The sequence below is a fragment of the Rattus norvegicus genome, chromosome 1, assembly GCF_036323735.1.
Source record: "Rattus norvegicus strain BN/NHsdMcwi chromosome 1, GRCr8, whole genome shotgun sequence".
Taxonomy (NCBI): Eukaryota; Metazoa; Chordata; class Mammalia; order Rodentia; family Muridae; genus Rattus; species Rattus norvegicus.
The window spans coordinates 28817467-28837175 of record NC_086019.1 but is presented as its reverse complement, the minus strand read 5'-3'; the positions used below and the strand labels follow the sequence as shown (position 1 = coordinate 28837175).

The window sequence follows — 19709 nt, the reverse complement described above, 5'->3', positions numbered from 1 at the left end:
CTGTATTTGTTGGGAGACTTAGCATGGCTTCAGTGGTATTGATCATTGCAGGCTCGCCTACCTTACCTTGATTCATTTTTTGGTAAGTCATGTTTCAGGAAACTTATCCAGTTCATTATGGTTCCTAGATCTCAGATTTCATGGAATGTGAGTTTTCAAAACATTCTTTAACAAATCTCTGGATTTCCTTAGTAACTATCTTCGTTAGGGTTTCCAATATTGTGAAGATGGAATTTTCACCCCCCTAATATTTATTCTTCTTCTATTCTTTAAGTGCATGCGTGTGAGGCTGAGGCTGAGGCTGAAAGCGCATGTGTATATGTACATACATGTGAGTGCAGCTGTCTGTGTAGGAACACAATCTCCCTGGAACAGGAGCTTACAGGCACTTGTGAACTGCCCAGCATGGATGCTAAGAAATAGTGCAAGTTGTCAGCAAGCACAGGAAGCCCTTGTGCACAGAGTCATTTCTATAGCTGCGAAAGTATTTTTAATGAAAGCAATACACTGTTTTTTTTTTCTTTTTTTTTCTTTTTTTATTAACTTGAGTATTTCTTATATACATTTCGAGTGTTATTCCCTTTCCCGGTTTCTGGGCCAACATCCCCCGAATCCCTCCCCCTCCCCTTCTTTATGGGTGTTCCCCTCCCCATCCTCCCCCCATTGCCGCCCTCCCCCCAACAATCTAGTTCACTGGGGGTTCAGTCTTAGCAGGACCCAGGGCTTACCCTTCCACTGGTGCTCTTACTAGGATATTCATTGCTACCTATGAGGTCAGAGTCCAGGGTCAGTCCATGTATAGTCTTTGGGTAGTGGCTTAGTCCCTGGAAGCTCTGGTTGCTTGGCATTGTTATACATATGGGGTCTCGAGCCCCTTCAAGCTCTTCCAGTTCTTTCTCTGATTCCTTCAACGGGGATCCTATTCTCAGTTCAGTGGTTTGCTGCTGGCATTCGCCTCTGTATTTGCTGTATTCTGGCTGTGTCTCTCAGGAGAGATCTACATCGGGTCCTGTTTGCCTGCACTTCTTTGCTTTATCCATCTTGTCTAATTGGGTGGCTGTGTATGTATGGGCCACATGTGGGGCAGGCTCTGAATGGGTGTTCCTTCTGTGTCTGTTTGCAATACACTGTTTTAATCATAATGCCAGTACATGATCAATAAACTCTGAGCACTACAGTCTCAATGCAATTCTTACAGGACTGGGAAAATTGTGTGATTGTTCTGTTGAAGTGCCCTGGAATGGATCCTGTCACGTCTCTGACGTCTAGGAAAGAAATGCACACTGAATGCATAAATTCCTTTATTGAAAATATTGGAGTAGCACTGCATTACATGTAGTTGGTATCCATAATGAAGGGCCACACATTCCTGTTCAGACAATACTGTTTTAAATAGAGAACACAGCATCTGGAAATGCTCTCACGAGTACAGCATCACGGACTAAACTAGGTAAGAGTAATCTACAGGGCAAAATGACCATCTTGTTCATCAACAGCGTATGGTTACAGACGGTCTAAACGGTGAACAAAATCACCACGTGACATTCCTGGGATCTCGCCAATCATGTGTGTGAGCAGACCAAAGTCAAATTGCATGTTTTTAAGCAAGAGTCCTCAATGGGAGAACTTGGGTAAAAGGTGTATGTGGTCTACAGATTTAAAATTTTACAGCATTCCCTTAAGCTAGTATGGAGTGGCAGTGAATGACACAACTGGCTTGAGGCAGGGCACAGGACAGTGTTTTCTTACAAAGAGTCTAAAGACTCGACAATATTCCGAACATAAACAGATGTGTAAACACGGTTTGCTCATTTCCCATTCAGAAAGATCACGGGGGCATAATTGGCGACAGACAACTTTTCGGCTTTGGCTGTTATTTAAGTCTTTCCATCAGCAGTCTTTGGCCTTCATACACGGGAGCCGATCAATGGCATTCATGACTTTACTTCTCACTATTTAAAATAAAAGGTGCCCTATGATGCGAAAGTGAGTTTATATTTTACAAAATAGATTTCCTTTTTTCTTTCAATTGTGATATGAATATAACTCTTTGAATTGTTTTTTTTTCCCTCCTTATTGGATTGGATCATTATTATCTGGATCTTATTGATTCCAGAAACCAAGAAAGTTGGTCCAACTTGACATCTTTTATCTGACTTTAAAGACGCACAAATTAAACACTCCCTTTTAACAGAGGACTACCATTCATGTAAACACCTGGAGAAGAAACAATGTAAAATAAAAAAAAAAAAAAGAAAAGAGGTAAAATAAGAGACCAAGTTACTATTATTAATACATGATTCACACGATTTCAAAAGAAGCAAACATTCTCTTGGTAGAAGGACGACTTGTACATTCATGTTCGTGAAGATCTGTATTTCGATAAACACCAACTTACAACTGTGAGAGATGCCATGTTCTGTTTCCCACAAATGCTTAGGGTACTCAAGGAGTACCTTACAAACTAAATAAAAAGCCGCTCTATAAAGTCAGGTCAAAAAACATCAGTAATGAACTTTTGAAAACACACATACACTCTCTCTTAATAAATAAAGACTATATTACCCTAAATAATCAGGGCAAAAAAAATGAATATAAAACTGTACAAATCAAAAGAGACTTGTTTCCCAAACATAGCACAAAACATACATTTATTTCAGGATTTGACACATTAAAAGAAAAAAAATCAACATATTTCAGATAATATACTAAAAATAATAAATAAAAGTTCTTAAAAAATTAGATATTCCCTTTAAGTGCTATATTCTTTCAATTTCTCTAAATCAGATTCAGCTTTCTATGGCAAACAATAGGTATACATTTGGTAAAATTATGCTGATAAATACATAAAGCAGGTATATACTTCCACAGTATCTTATTTTTTCACAGTTACCAAAAATAAAAATCGCATCCGACTCATACATCTATGAACACTCCGATTCCTCATGGTGTGAATTTGAAAGCAGTGGAGGTACAAAGTCTTTTTGTTTTAAACAATCTGGACTTCAGATTTCTGTCTTCGGTGTCTGTCCTCCACAGGCAACCTTCCAGGATCTGTCTGCGCGGTGATGATGCTCTGAGACGACCATAGAAAGAAAGCGCTGCTGTGGGATGAGGCAGCCAGGGCCGGGGCCTGCCTTCCAGTAAGCGGCTATTCTAGCCCAGTCTTTTCCATGTTATGTTTTAAGGCAGCCTGGATTTCACTCAAATGTCCATACCTCTAGGTCCTGAACTATGAAGTCTTCTTTTTTCGAAAGGATATCATTATTAAAAGTACTGCAAGAATTGCTGCGTCCATGATACAAATCAGCATCTAGCCACAGACCAAACCGTCCCCTGGAACAAAGTTAAAGGAAAAAGGTCACAGACATGGCTTACATGACGTGCTTTCTGCCTTTTCCTGCCAGGTTCTCTTTCTTCTGGGCCAAGACAGACAGAACTCTAGACTGCTCACAAAGCAAGAACAAGCTGTGTAGACAGGTCTCTCCTAAAGGACAGCAGCCGTAGTCTCTCAGGCACATTAATAAATCATTTATCTTTGGTGCTCAGTGGTGTGCATTAGTACACTGTCCTAATTAATCTAAGCAGATAGACTAGCTCGGCCTAAGCGGATCCCCAAGTAAGAAAATGACAAGAGCCTTACCCTCCACCACCGAGTTCTAAAGAACTTATGTCTCCATTGATAAAATAGGAGTTTTCTCCGCTCCACTTAAAGACCTAAGGGCAGAAACACAAAACAGAGCACCAACACTTCAATTCAGAGAATTAACAGAGAAGACACCTGAATAGTCACGTTGTGTACAAAGGAAACATCCCTTCGAGTAACCAAGGACTTGAAGGAATGGCTATGAGATCACCAATGACTATGAAATAGTAATAATTCCATAATGTGCTGGCTCTGACCTTCAATCTCTCCCTGCATCACAGACTGAGAAACTCCTAACGCTGGGACTCTAAGCAGTCTGTATGCTACAGTCATGGAGAACTAGACTGAGAGCAAGGAATGCAGGAGGGATTACAGGAAACCCACTATCCCAGTGTCTGAGCCTCCCTTTCACCCCGACTGCTAACAACACCACCCTGCCCATTCAAGCATTTCACCCATCCAGGTACCTTGAAATTAGGACTGAAGGTGTAGAGAAACGTTTCGCCCGTGCCGTAATAGTGGTCACTGAACCTGAAGGGATGAGTTGCATACGCCCCAAATATCTATTAAAAGAAAACAGAAGATTTACTTTCAAAATTAAACTCCCATAGAGAGACCTTCTGAAGTATGTTTGATACACTATTGTTCTGAGATCTTATAACTCTTTCAGCAAAGGTTATTATTAAATTAGAACTCTTTAAGTGGAAAAAAAAAACCCATCAAACAAAGCAATTACAATACCCTCGGCTCTAACTGGAACCCATGTGGCCAGGTTTCCTGGTATGTGGAGAATCCATCAGAGAAGCTTGGAGGCATTGCATTAATTGTTATAGAGGCCAAGAATTCAGCAGTTAAAAGGCTGCTGAAGTTGAATGTGGAGAATGACAGAAAAAAAATAGAAACAAGTGAGTGACAGGACATTTCTAGAAGGATTTGGTTTTATATTTTCTTTTGTTGCTTGGGACAGAGTCTTATAATACAGTAGGCTGGACGGGAACTCACTGTGTAGCCTAGGTGGGCCACTAGTGTTCCACAAACTTTCCTTGCTTTAGCCTCTTGGTGCTGTAGGCACGAGCCATCATGTCTAGCTTTCTCATGTGTTTTATGAGTGAGACCAAGGCTGAACATCCTGCCCTCTCGAAGATAAACTTTCCTCCCTTTCGGCTTTTAATAACGAGAGATGAAAATACTTAAAGATGACTGATGAGAATACTTAGTTTGAAGTAGGTTTGAATTTAAAGGTAACTCGCCTTTAGATGTGATTTTTGAGGGATGGGAAGTGAGCTTTGAGACTGGGTCTCTCTACAGAGCCTTGGCTGTCCTGAAACTCACTCTGTAGACCAGGGTGGCCTCAAACTCACAGAGATCCATCTGCTTTTGCCTCCTGGGTGCTGGAATTACCACTGCCCAGCTAACCGTGATGTATTTACTATATCCATGACTCTTCTGGGAGGTAGGAGAGTCAAGTTATAGATTCTGGTCATTACTGCCTCGGCTTCTGGACCTTCTGTTCCTATCCTATCAGTGCATACAGGTGAGAGTTAGGAGATGGAGTCAACTATATCTTGAAAAGGTCATTCAGTGACTCCTGCATCCTCCACTGCAAAGCCTACTTGAAAAACACTGCTTTTGTAGAGGTTATTTGAAAATGTCTAACAATTCAAAGAATACTTTAACTGGTTCAAAATCACTGTGTGCTGTCTTTTTCATTACTTCTATTTAATACTGAACACTACAGATTTCTAATTCTAAAGATTTTCATACTTCCTACACCCCCCCAATTTTCTCTACAACTGCTAAAAACGAAGAAAAAATCTTATAATAAAACATAAGCAATTACTTTCTCTTCTCCTAATAACAGACCTGGAATACAAGAGGGGGGCACCTATTTCTTTTTAAAAGCGTAATTTTAAAATATGACATGAGAGTAACGGAATCCTTTAAGAGGTGGGACACGAGCTGTTTTCAGATAAACCAATGGGAAATGCTGTCTCTAGCCCTCTGCAAGGTTCTATATCATATTTCTCCGTTACTTTTTTTTAAGTGATCATGGAAATCTATTTAAGAACTGCGGATTGAACAATGCCAGGGCTACACTATCGAGTCTGTTTCCCAACAACTATATAAACAAAGATTTAGGCTCTTTTTTTTATTAGTTTCTTTAGGGGGAAAGGAACACAAAACGGTTTGTACATTAAGATTTCTGTATAATGAAAATGCAATACACTTAGCAATAACAGAGAGAAAGGAATCTGTATAACTAAAGAAAACTGGAAAGGACGGAATGAAGGGTAACATAAAACCCGTGAATGTCTAACTGCATTTTTTTTTTTTTTTTGTGGTGCTAACAACTGAACTCAGGGCCTCACACAGGCTAGGGAAGCATGTTTCCATGGTGAACTCAACTCTCCTCAACTGTTTGTAGCCAAAACGTAATCACTGCTGGGAATATCCTTGGCCTTGAACCTCTGTACTCATCAAACGACACCCCCCCAGCTCTGTGGGAAGGGGGTCAGGGCTTCATGTCCTATCCCAGCTTCTCCCTCTGGAACAAGTTCCTTAGGCACTAAACTGGACTTTCAGCTATGCATCTGTCTGCTTTTCTTAGAAAAGCAACGTTGCTTTAGTAGCAGAATGCTGATCTGGTCTTGGGTTGTTTCAAATAATGCATAGCCATCTACTGTTAGGATGAGAACAATGAAGCCTGTGGTATTCACAACCTGCCGCGTCTGGGATGTGAGTATGTGGGCTGGCTGGAGGAAAAGGACTTCTCCCACTGGGCCATACTTGTCTGAATTTTCATCTCTGAAACAATGAACTTTGGAGGGGTATAAGAAGTGCTGGGTCTGTTAGAAGGGGCAGAAAACTGGCAGCTAAGAGAAGAGGGGACCCCATCTCCTGGGTCACACAAGTCCACAGTAAAACTAAGGGTTTGAACTGGGGTTTGGAGAGGTGGGAATTGGGTTGTATCTCAAGTGCAAAGAATTTCATTGTTATTACTGAGATTTATTAGGTCTTCTTGTATAAATATTTCTTCGTTTGCTGCATGCCTTCAGGACAATTTCCAGACTGTAAAGGATTGTTGCTTTTATGATTCCCACAATTCTCTGCAGCTCCTCACTCTCCTTCGGCATGGCTAACATTAGTTTTTTAATGTGTCTGTCATATTCCCATAAACAGTAAAGCCACCTTTCCTCAGGATGGAGGGGCTGGAATGTTCAGAGCTAATGTCCAAAGATTCACAGCAGCACATGCATCTGCAGGATTTATGATATGTTAAGACTCTACTCCAGTGGTTCTCAACCTGTAGGTCATGACCCCCTCGGGGGCTGCATATCAGATATTTATATTATGATTCATAACAGAAGTTAAATTACAGTTTTGAAGTAGCAACAAAATAATTTTATGGTTGGCGTTTCTACAACATGAGGAACTCTATTAAAAGAGCTGCAGCACCAGGAAGCTGAGAAGCTCTGCTCTACTCCCTGACAACATGTAAGTGTCAGCCTCAGGCCTCTGTTATGTCACTGCTGGCAGGAATAGCAAAACTGTGCCTCACTGATACCTTCTCAGTGCGGACAGGTTGGATACTACTGCTAAACGGACAGAACTATATACATTTTTGTAACTGAACTGTATCTAGTCACAATCTTATCCAAGACATAATAGCACCAATGATTCTAACATTTCCTAACTTTCTATGTCACTTAAAAAACTGTGGTATTATTTTGATTTCTATCTTAATTGTTCCCACTGTTCACCTTGGACCATTATTTTTTTTTTTTTTTCGGACCTGAGGACCGAACCCAGGGCCTAGCAAGCGCTCTACCACAGAGCTAAATCCCCAACCCTGCCTTGGACCATTATTAAATGAGATGTTATCAATCCTGATATAATAAGAGTAAATATAGTAACAGATTTTAATTTCCATAATTCTTATTATGGCAACAAGGCCATAAAAACTGTGTCTTCCATAACTTCACCAGGGCCATAATATTTTTTTGGACAGGGGTTTCACTGTGTTGTCCTGGCAGCCTTAGAGCTCACTTTGTAGACAGGGCTGGTGTTGAGCCACTGAGTCACCTCTTCTGCCTTCCAAGTGCATGGATTAGATGTAGGCCATGTGTATATATATATATATATATACACACACATATACATATATACACATACATATATATGCATACATATACATATATACATACATACATATACATATATACACATACATATATACATACATACACATACATATACATACATATATACATACATACATACACATATATATATATATACATATGTACCTCATGCAGAGAGGTAATTGGCAGGATAGAGAGTTGTGCTACACAGCTCCTCAGCTGAGCATAACAGATTGAGCAACCAGAAAACTCCTTCAAGTCCCAAACTTTCTGAGTGCCCACATGATGCCAGAAGCAGAAAGATCTGCACTGAGAACCTGTTTCATGAGCAAAATTACAAAACACACACACACACACACACACACACACACACACACACACTCCCCCCCCACCGTGCATGTGTCTGTGTATTATTGTGAAACAACTCTGATCTCATGCTTCAAGATATCTTCTTATACATATATAAATAGTCCATGACTCCCCAAAATCCAAATTTTAAAACACTTTTATTCCAAGAAGCCTGGATGACAAAGATCCGACCTGAGCTATTCTGAACATAACGGGCGTTGATTGGACACACCATGACTAAACTAACTAGATTGATTAATGAGGTTGAATTGCAGCATGTACTGGCCTGATTGAACAGGAAATGAAAGGTCTGCGCGTATTCCATGCGCAATGTAAGCCGATTTGAAGGAGGTGGTAACAGTGTAGAACAGATGGGGTACTATATAATAGCTCGAATGACCCACAGAAAGGGTGGCCAGCACACAGGTAAGAGTACCATCAGGAAAGGATTTCCTGTGGCTGCTGAACCACTAAACTCCAGAACCAATGAACAGTCAGTGACTATCCCCTACCCAGTAGACATCATTAGTGGGCACTACTTAAGACCCATAGGATAAAACTCTGGTATGCCACTGGGATCGTCTTTGCAACTGTACCGACGCTTGTCCCTAACTTCTACTTTTCAACCTCTTTAGGTTGTTGTTTTCTACTTCATGGTCAGCACGGGGGGATTTCTCAGCATGCAATCGCTCCATTTTCTTTATATCAGGATTTCAAAATACACCAACAAACAAAGACAAGAAAAGGAGGACAAAAACCAAGAATGGCCAAATCCATTTAGCCTGAGCATGGGAGTCAATATAGCAGTCTGTCTACTGTTGGGTATTCCTAAAACCTTACCACCTCAATATCTTTTCAGGTGGGGATACAGTTCAGTGGGCAGAGTTTGTCCTGCACGCATGTGGCCCTGGGCTTGATTCACAGCTCTATTTAATCACTTATGGTCACACACACTAATTATTCTAGCCCTCAGAGGGTGGATGTAAAAAGATCAGGAGTTTGAAAAACACCTTAGGTTATATGGCTTGAGATACATTGAAATCTTATCTCTCAAAAAACAAAACAAAACAAAAAACAAGATACATGTTCTCTGAGAGACAAACGGGCCTCACCTGGTTATCCATGTCTTTGATGACCAAAAGAACAGGACTGTCTAGAGATGCTGACTTCCTGTAGAGAGTCTTTAAGCTTGTTCCATGCTCTAATGTGCTGTAGGCCAGTCTCCAGGGATAGCCTTGTACCCTGGCTGGAAGGCGTCGGGCCAGCTGCCAATCCAAGCAAGGAAAAACAGAGATTAACCACCAATGAGTCACGAAGCAGTGCGTTAACTAACTGCCTGCCTGTGGTTCAAACTAAAGGACCGTGCACGACCATCCTGACTTGTTCTTCCCTGGCAAACGTTTCTTACCACTAGCTGAGAAAGAGAAGGGAAACCTGGAGAGTGTTTGCCTTGGCTAGGATGCTGCCCAGGAGATGCCTTGCTCACCCAGAGCCTGATTATCAGCTTCCAGTGTCACTGATAAGATAGTCACATCAAAAAAAAAAAAAAAAGTGTTCTTAGGTAAATCTGTGCTAATCCCGAATGTCACAGAAATTTGTTACACAAACCAACACAGCTACAATGTCACTAGAGGACTCTGAGGTACATCCCAGAGCAAGGTGTCCCTAGTAATGTAACATTGTTTATCTGAAGACTTGGCGCAAACCCAGCCAACCAAAGGGGCATTCACTAGACATATTCTTTCCTTTACAATTCAACCTGGCTCTCCGTCACTTTATATTTTTTCAGCTGCTCTAAGTGTTCCTAGGTTTGAAGCTGCTACTGACTACGGTGTCACACAGACCAAGGAAGCACCTGCGTTTTCCATGAGTTCACAGAGACTTTGTCCACCTTGTTCCCGCGTCTGTCAACTATATTTAGCTTAAGCTAGGTGCCATAAACACTAATAAAGAGTCTCTCCGAGAAGCACTATCGAGATGGAATGCTGGAAGTCGGTGGCAGGGCAGGCGGCATCAAGCGCACCTCTATAGAAGTCTGGCCAAGCCCCTGGGCCTTCCTGCTTGGAGTCTTTAAGGCTTCAGGAATTCACATTCCTAATCTAACAGGTGGAAAAAAGTATAAAAGATTCTACATTCATATAAACACTAATACGTCACAAAATTCAAGTAGCAAACTTTTCAGAAAATGCAAAGTACACGCAGATTAATTATATCCTGTTATAATGTTAACTTTTTTATAATATGTACTTTACATAGTAAATATATTTAATATATTGGATCCTTTATAGGTCACTTCCATGTTGAGTAATGGCCTTCTCTTCAGGTCTTGTCGGCTGCCAGGAAGGCCATGAAGAGGGCTGTGGTAACGTTTCAGAAGTGGGGAAGCAATGCTGGCTGTGGTTAGGCTCTGTGCCTCTGCTTCCTCACCTAGCTGCTTCTCTCAGGCCACGGGACACTCCATGAGGCCCTGAAGCCATGTTCAGTCCGTGGAGAACCCACCTGTTCGATGTGCATGTTTTCCAGGAGCGCACTGTGGGACTGCAGGATGGGCAGTCCCTCCTCCTCCTCCTCTTCCTCCTCATAGTAGCTGCAAGTGCTCTTCCTGCGTTTTGCCTCCTCAACTGTGATGATCTAAAGTAAGGACAGAAAGAGCCAATGTGAAAGCCCAGATGAGATGCACTTTCCCCAAACAACCCTGGGGCACACCTCTGACTAAAAGGTGGAGTGTTGGGTCGCAGGGGAGAAACAGACAAGAACTTTGGGGGAAATGATGAATTTTCAAACCCAGAACAAATGCAGAGTTTAACCCACGACAGCTGAGCATTTAGTACGCATGATTTAAAGTCACAAGCTTTCCAGTTTTGCTCTTCCCTCCTGCTCCAAACTGAGTAGCTCCACAAGGATTATATCCCTGAAAACAATTAAGCTAGGCTCCTGGAGCTGGTGAGTCCAAATTTAAATCGTAAAGGAAATCATCAGAGATCCTACAGAATGTCTATAAATAGAGAGCTTGGGGCGATAAGGATAGGTTTCAATTAAGCTTCCTGGTTGTGTACACAGCAACCAAGACTAGAATGATGAATGATAACGGCCACCAGAAGCAAACGGATGGGAGGCAGAGCGAGCTTTACCCTAAACCACAGCCAGGCCACGAGTCACTCTCTACAGTTCAAAATGATCAAAAATTTCCCATCAAGATTGGAAAACATTATATTACACACATCAATTATTTAAATACAGTTGGGCTTATGAACTACTAACATTCTCATCTTAAAAACAACATTTTGTCCCTCTTAACTTCTCAGCAAATCACTGCATGAAACAAGTGAGAGGTAATTAGTTCTCTAAAATGCCCAGGTATATTTAGTAGCAGCGACAGCTATGTTATGGAGAGAAGGCATCTAACTTACGTCTAGTGAGAGTTGTCAGGTAATGCATGGTTTGACTTCCAAAACATACAATGACATGGACAGATTATTCATCTTCCGAGCTGAATTTTGGGAGGGAAATACACTTATGCATTTCCTATCTTCTGATGGAGAAGTTACAGAAACACTTTCACAGAACCACAAAGCTAACATTTTTAACGGACTAAGCAAAGTATTAAAGCAAAGCTTTGTTTCTATTTTTCAAAGTCTATAAAACATAAATAGTCCAAGCTGAGGCTGGGGAATACAAGTCAAGTAAGGATTTAGGATTTCAGAAAGAGGGAGCAAAAGCCTTCACAGGAAATACGAGAACGTGCTCAATATTTTCTAACTAGAAGGAATTCCAAACGCATGCCCATGACAGACAGCCGGCTCCCCAGCCGGCATCCTGGCTCCCAGGCACGGGACACACGCCCACCTACCTTCACGAAAGGCTCTTGGTCAGGCCTGGCACAATAGAAAATCTGAATGTCCAGGGGCAGTCTTCTGCCTCGCATGGTGCTGGGAGAGAACACTGTGGCCACAGAGAAGAACCGGTCTCTCTCCCGCTGCCTGCACACCAGCCACTGGCTGACAGGCTGACCTACACTGGTGTGGTTTTTTTTCTTTCTTTCGGTATCTAGCTTCCTGCACGATTGAGTTTCTGTTTCCCTCAGGAGGGGTTCAACATTTCTACAGGAACACACCCAAATTAGGATTTAGAGCAGGCACACTTCCTGTCAGGCAGAGCGGGAGTTTGTAAAATGACACTTTCACCTTTGAAACCTAGCAGTACAATAAAACCCCATTGTCCCAGTGTTGTGGTTCCCACCCCCTCCCCCACTTCTCCTGAACTCTTCCTCTTATGCCCTCTAGGTAGGTAACTGAGCTGTCTTCTCCTTGTCTCTTCAGGGTTTTCTTTTACCTTCTTCTTTAAGGTTCAACCTCCATTTTTAAACCGGGCGAGGGTGGGTTCCTGCATCTTTGAATCTTACAAACAAACAGAAGGAGCCTTCGGCAGGGGCGGTGGGCAGGCTCACTACGGCAACAACAGTTTCTACGCTACTTTAAGACTTTGTTGGCATAAGTAACTTGAAAGAGTGGGAGCACTTCTGATTTACGGGAGGCACTGAACAACGCCATCTCACGTGTAGTCTGACAAAACAGGTGGCAAAGTATAGTTTATTGTTTCGCATTATGGGATACATGTAGTGACTGATAAAAGTCCTCTACTGGGTTCTCTTTGATCCTCTGATCAGATGACACAGGTTTGGAAAGAAATACAGATCTGCAAGAGATCAATTTTCACCTATCTTTCTGTTACTCTTCCACACTTGTCTTCAGGCACGAGTCCCAGGGCTGCTGAAGGCTCAGGGTCCCGGGGTAGGTTTTAAGTTATACTCTGACAGATGAGTGGACACAACACATCAGCCAGGACTGACCCCCCATGCACACACCTAACAACCCAGGGCAAAAATCGCTTGGATTCTGTTCCTGGGAGAAGCACCATTTTCAGTGCCTGGCATTTCATGATAGAACACGTTAATTAAGTGCTTCCTGGATGCTGGAGAGTGCCAACATTTTTAAGCACTTCCTGTATTCTGGGGCATGCCAGGTGTGTTGCCAGGCACAGGGACACAGCCCACAGTTTCTTATGGATGAGTGATAGGAAATGAAATTATAGTCAAACAAACGCCATGACAGGCAATAAAGGAGCTGGATGTGCTCAGAGAAGTGTTGGGACAGCTGCTGTGACTCGAGAGGGCTTATTCACAAGGGAATGGGTGGGTCCATCTGTGGGTGGGGGAGGGGGAGATATGCCAGGTGCAGAGTTGCAGAAAGGGGACAGAAATGGTTCCCAATGGCTGAAGAACAAAGAGCCCTAGAGAAGAGATGAGAAAGGTGGGTAAGATCTGAAAGAGTAAAGAACTTTCTTCAGTGTCTTGAATGGGTCTTGTCTCACAGAGGAGTAGTTCTAAAACCTAGCTGTTTTTCAGATTCATCTTGGAGCTTTTTTTTTTTTTTTTTTTTTTTATTAACTTGAGTATTTCTTATATACATTTCGAGTGTTATTCCCTTTCCCGGTTTCCGGGCAAACATCCCCCTCCCCCCTCCCCTTCCTTATGGGTGTTCCCCTCCCAACCCTCCCCCCATTGCCGCCCCCCCCATAGATTAGTTCACTGGGGGTTCAGTCTTAGCAGGACCCAGGGCTTCCCCTTCCACTGGTGCTCTTACTAGGATATTCATTGCTACCTATGAGGTCAGAGTCCAGGATCAGTCCATGTATAGTCTTTAGGTAGTGGCTTAGTCATCTTGGAGCTTTGAAAAATATACATTCAAACATCCTTCCTATGACCTTACTAAACCAAAGTATCCTGATGTAAAGGTCTAGGATTGGACTTTTTAAAAATTCAGAGGGCTTGAGCTATGGCTCATTGTAAAAAAGGTACTTCTATGAGAACATGAAGAGCTGAGTTCAGATGCCAGCACTTGTAAAAGGCCAGGCACAGCCCCTGGCAGGCTTGTAATTCCAGCACTGTGGAACATGGGAACAGGAGGATGGCTGGGACTTTCAAGATGCCAGCCTTGCTCAGTGTTCAGTAAGGGAAGCTGTTTCAAAGAAATATGGTAGAAAGTGATGGACTGTGACACCAAACACTTTCCTATGACCTTCTCACGCATGCCCAGGAGCATGTATACCACTAGCACATGCTTGTGAGCATAGATCATACAGCACCTCTCATGTACACACACTTACACACATATGAGACAATGCTATGTGAGCGGGAGGATTGGGTTACATGGTGCTCATAGCTTTAAGCCTGGGAGTGTATGAGTACACTTACGTATTTAAATGGTAAGTTAAATTGACAACATACACAAGACCTTTTAAAATGAAGGAAATCTCAAAAATCACTCAATAGTAATGGGAAACATTATTACTAAAAATAAAACCTATCATATATATATATATATATCAATCAACTATGGACTATAGGACTACCTATAGATTTAAAAAAACAGAAAAAAACAAAACAAACACAAAAGCCACCAACATCAAAAGACAAACTAAACGAGTAAATACCTGTCAAACACACAGAAAAAGGTTTCTCTTATCACAAGAAGTCAGTGGAGTAGAGAACTGCTAATGTCTCTTTAGGGCTGTGGATCTCAGCCTGTGGGCTGCAACTCCTTTGGGAGTTGTGTATCAGATATCCCACATATCAATTCTATAACAAGATTAGCAATACATTGTTAATAACATAACAATAGCAAGATTACAGTTATGAATTAGCAATGGGTGGGAGTCACCACATGGTGAGGATTGCAGCACTAGGAGGGCTGAGGGCCACTGCTCTAGGAAAATGGGTTGTAGAAAAATGAGAAGCAGCAAGAAACGCAGAGGGGGCTGACTCGTGTGTGAGCATGCTCATTTTGGGCTCAGCAATAATCAAGGAGATGAAAATTAAATTACAGGCTAACACTACCCACTTTTTAATTTAGCAGGCATTTTTAGGAGAAGGAAAAAGGCGTAATATTGACAATCCTTTTCGCTGGCAGGTCCCAGTAGGAAGTTCCTCAGGCTGGTGGTGAGTTTAGTTGATGACACATAAAACTCAGGAGCCTTAGAAATCCACTGTCTTCATCCCTCATAATTCCTCATCCAGGAAATTCTTTAAATAATTAAGGTGGAAAACCTTATTCTTATAAAACAATATAATAACTCAAACAATAATATTCAAAAAATATAATAACTCAAGCTGGAAACTGTTAAATAAATTATAACAGCTATAAAAATATTAGCAACTAGTTGGAGGATGCATGGTTTTTCTCTGTAATTACTGTACTTGGGAACCTGTAGCAGAAACCTGAGTTTGAGGCTAACTTAACTTATAGACCTATTAAAGCAAGCAAGCAAACAGACAAACAAAAGCAGGCATTAAAAAACTAAGGTCTAAAACACTTAAAACAATTCCAAGGCTACAACAGGTAGGGAAAGCATATGCCAACTACTTAGAACAGAATCTTTGTGTGAACTAAAAGGGGGAGCCCATGAGCCCAGATATAACAGAAAATAAAGTCCAAAGAAATGTATGAAAAGCACAAGTATGATTAGATTTTATTTAACGTCTGCCCTCTACTTTCCAAGTTTTCATAACGGACATGCATTGTATTGATGAAATGAAGACATAAGGAATGTTTGAAGGCCTTGAGTACAAGGTGAGAATGGGCTGGTAGGTGGGGTCGGTGGAGACTGGAGTCCAAGTGAGGTGCAAAAGTCCAGGTGGAATAAAGAGGTTCTGGCAAGGGAGAGGGGTACAGGGCCCTACAATGATTAAGCAGAGTCAATGGGGTTCTGATCAAAGATGAACAGCCTAGTCAAGATAAAGAAAGAGAAGGATCTGGTATTATACCTGCGTTTGTGGCTTGGATGCCACTAAAATATAATAAAATGAGCAGAAACAAAAATTTTCTAGGGTAATGAGTTATTCTGGGTATCCTGAAGATTAAACCCCATTAACTCCTATGGGAGTTGACAATTCTCCTTCACAGCATGAAGCTGAGGGACAGGGGTGCCTATCATGATGCTTCTGAGCATTACTTGTCTCCCGTATGGACAGAAAGACATAAAGGAGCTTCCTAGTCTATTATCTTACTCCAGCTGCCCTTTCTTTCCCCCAAATCATCAGCTTTGGTATGGGCAAAGAGGTCCGAAAGAAGTCTTTCCTCTCTCTCCTCCTTCAACACAGGGTCAAGTTACAACTTTCCAAAGAGTTTTCACTCTTTCACTTTCCTCAGTGGCTTTGGGGCTAACTGCCCAACTCTTTTTCCTCTAGACCCTGGGGCGGACCTATGTCATTCCTACGCTTCCTTGGCCCCTTGTCTTTGGCTGTCAGTGCTGAGAGGTCTCTTCTCCCCATACAGATGACAACAGATGAGATCCGAATGCCAGATGAATGGAGAAAGGGGGAAATATGCTCTCAACAAGATGGTGCCTTTGTCTCAGGATATTCAGGCCTAGCCAGGAAAGGGTTAGTCCCCATCATGGGTCTAAATTTTCTTCCTAGAGTTCTGTATTGGGTGAAAGACCAGAGCCTCACTAAGAAAATTAACTATTCCTGATAAAGGATCCCCTCTGCTGATATTTATCAGAAATGAAGCTGCCTGGTGTATCTTCATGTCTTTTAGAGTGTGCTAGGCTTATGAGCCATCTGTGAGCTCTATCATAGCATCTTGTAGGAAAGAGGAACACGGCTATTTAAGTAAAAGTAGGTGGTAAGTATGGGGTGTATGGGGGTTTTGGTGCAATTCACATTGCAGGGAATAGGGTTCAAAGGGCAACTGAGAAGCTGGAGACAATGACACAATGCAGTTTTTATCCAAAAGTTAGGTGGCAACAGAGAGGGGAGCAGTAAGAAAAGTGAAGACCTTCAAGGGAAGTAGCTGAGGATAGCTCAATGAGGAAACAGCTCGCCTTGAGTTAAATGGCATGAGGATTTGAGTCCAATTCATAGTCCCTAGGAGAGTACAAAAGTTATAGATGGTGGTGCATGAGAGAGGGAGACAGGAGGACCCAGAGAATCAGACAGCTGCCCTAGCCTCTTTGGCTACTTTCAAACCAATGAAAGACCCCCCCAAAGGGGGAATGAAGGTGGGTGCTGACTATAGAATAAAGCACCCCCCTTTCTTCTCTCTCTCTCTCTCTCTCTCTCTCTCTCTCTCTCTCTCACACACACACACACACACAAATAAAGTAGATGAGATATTTTTTCCTTTTTTTCCCCTAAAAAAAGCAACAAAACATCATATCCTGGTGAAAGTTCAGGAGCCACACAGGATGGAGAAAGCATTTCAAGATGCATAAGATAGCTACGGCTAATAAGACAGGAGGCAGCCTCAGAGAGGAAAAGAGTCTCTTTCCTCTGAACCAGAAATGAAGAATGTAATAACTGATCCTTTAAAATGCAGGAGAGGGAGGACCAGAAAATACATCTCTGTAATTCCTTCCTCTTTGTAAAGTGGTGGGAGACCGAATGCTAGGATGCATGGATGCTGAAGTGGGTTAGGCGGCTGAAGATGACCGGTGAGAGGTTACAACAAGGAAAGATTTCTAGTTATGAGGGAGGAGCCAGACAGATTCAGAAACTGTCCATCTGTCTTGGTACCATTCTGCTTGCTTTGTGGTATTTGCTTTGCTTTGTCCTTTGAGATGAGGTCTAGCCTGTGCTGCTTAGGTTGATCTCAAACTCTTGGACTCAAAAGATCCTTCCGTCCTTGCCTATGGAATGGCAGGACAACAGGCATGTGCCACCATGACTGGCTTTGGTTGCTAGGTTTTCTGTGGCCATGCTTGACTGCCTAGGAGCAGAGCAAGTGTGGGGGTACACTCTCCAGGAATACAATGGTCTAGATGGCTATAAACAATGGAGGAACCCTTACGCCACTCACCCTGATAGATGGTAGTGAGATGTCCCTGAATGCAATCACCATCTATCTAAGACAGGAGGATGAAACTACTTCAAGGAATTCAAGATAAGAACAAAGAAAGATGGAGGCAAAGGACCAGATTCCAGAGACATCCATGAAAATAAAAAACAGGCTTAAAGGCAGGAAGGAGTGACAGATATAGTCCCCTTTGTCCCCTCTTGCCTGTCTCAGTCCTGTAAGCTTATGAGACACAGATATGTCTAACCTGCCCCCAGTCAAAGAGGTACTTGATATATGATGGTTTAATTTGATAAAGAAAACTCAGGGTTAGCAAGCTGTAACTGCCAGTCAAATCCAGCTACCCATCCATTCTTATATGACACAGGAGACAGAGTTTCAGAATGCATTTTAAATACATTAGAAAAATAAAAGGATAGTATCAGCTACTAATAGTTCTTTTTTTTTTTTTTTTTTTTTTTTTTTAAATCTGAGCGCAAGACCATTTTGTCTGCTTTGGCATTTCAGAGCCCAGGGCAGCCTCTTCTCTTGCCTAGGTGTTTACCTCCCAGCTCTTGGTGGTCGGCTCACTGAAGAAATTGTCGATCATGGTCAGTTCTTCCTTCTCAACCACCACAAAGCCTTGCTCCTTGGCATCTTTCCCATAGACATCAGGAGACCACTGAACGAAGAAGGTGTACAAGTGATCCACCCTGGAAAACATGTTCATGATGCATGTTAACACTGAGTCCATGCTCCTGGCAGGCAGCAGTAGCACCTCGAGTACCTGCAGCAACCTTTTTCCTGCTTGGCGAATTGTTTTAGAGTAGGAAATCCCCACTGTCAAGGTTACCTTTGTGAGTGGCTCCCAAACTCAGAAAATAGGAACCTACAAAACAATGCAAAATCCCACAAGCACCGGCCACTGCTGAAACTGCCTCAATCTGAAAGAAAGATCAAGAGATAGGGCAGAAAGTGGAAAATCCCCAATGACATAGTACACCAAATTTTTCTTCAGCTGACTTTCACTTACTGGATACAAACTGACAGGGGGAAAAGGTTGACTTGAGGCTTTAGGTAAGAACAAAAGCAAAGCCCAGAGTCTTGCTATAGTGTGAGATACATTATATAACAGAAAGGCCTCCAAGCACTAACATAGTAAGAAGTTACCAGGAACAGCACAGTTTTACCCTTGGGAAGCCCTACTGCTTGTGGTACAGGCCTGGCCTCTGCTTCTGGTTTCTCTCATTTCTTATATTCAGGAAACACATTTCAGAAGCATCTCTCTGGCTATAATCAAGAAAGAAATTGCTCAGTGCTCAGTAGAGGTTGGGAGTTTTAGTATCTACCAGTCTCCAACAGTAGTTTTTCTAACCTTTTAAAACATTTTTTTTTGGGGGGGGTTGGGAATTTAGCTCAGTGGTAGAGCGCTTGCCTAGGAAGCGCAAGGCCCTGGGTTTGGTTCCCAGCTCCGAAAAAAAAAAAAAAAAAAAAAAAGAACCAAAAAAAAAAAAAACATTTTTTTTTTAATCTATAACTATGATAGTAAGGGATGGGGCAAGAGATGGTTTTTATAGTCTCTTGTAATTACAAAACAATTTTAATTTGAAGAAACTGGAAGAAAGTTTACGGACAGTTTATTTTTTAAGAAGCTTCGGTTATATCAAAGTACTTTCCCAAAACTGATAGAAGTTAAACAAATACAATCCCCATCCCAGCTCTAATCAAACTGCTTTAGAC

The 19709-nt window shown here is 42.0% G+C and overlaps 1 protein-coding gene across 10 annotated transcripts in view; it reads right to left on the bottom strand.

Moving 5' to 3' along the window:
* Positions 1–1284: 1284 nt before the first annotated feature.
* Ncoa7 (nuclear receptor coactivator 7) overlaps positions 1285–19709 on the bottom strand; it is a 161278-nt gene continuing 142853 nt past the window's right edge. For 9 of the 10 annotated variants that reach the window (XM_063276554.1, XM_063276558.1, XM_063276541.1 and 6 more), the window contains 6 exons: positions 18535–18682; positions 10636–10767; positions 9249–9401; positions 4114–4209; positions 3644–3717; positions 1285–3336 (listed from right to left, as the gene is read on the bottom strand). In XM_063276554.1, coding sequence (XP_063132624.1) covers positions 3201–3336; positions 3644–3717; positions 4114–4209; positions 9249–9401; positions 10636–10767; positions 18535–18682 — 739 coding nt within the window. In that variant the 3' untranslated portion in view covers positions 1285–3200. Of the gene's footprint in view, positions 3337–3643; positions 3718–4113; positions 4210–9248; positions 9402–10635; positions 10768–11986; positions 18496–18534; positions 18683–19709 lie in introns of those variants that run through there. The other variant, XM_006227760.5, reaches the window with a different exon arrangement.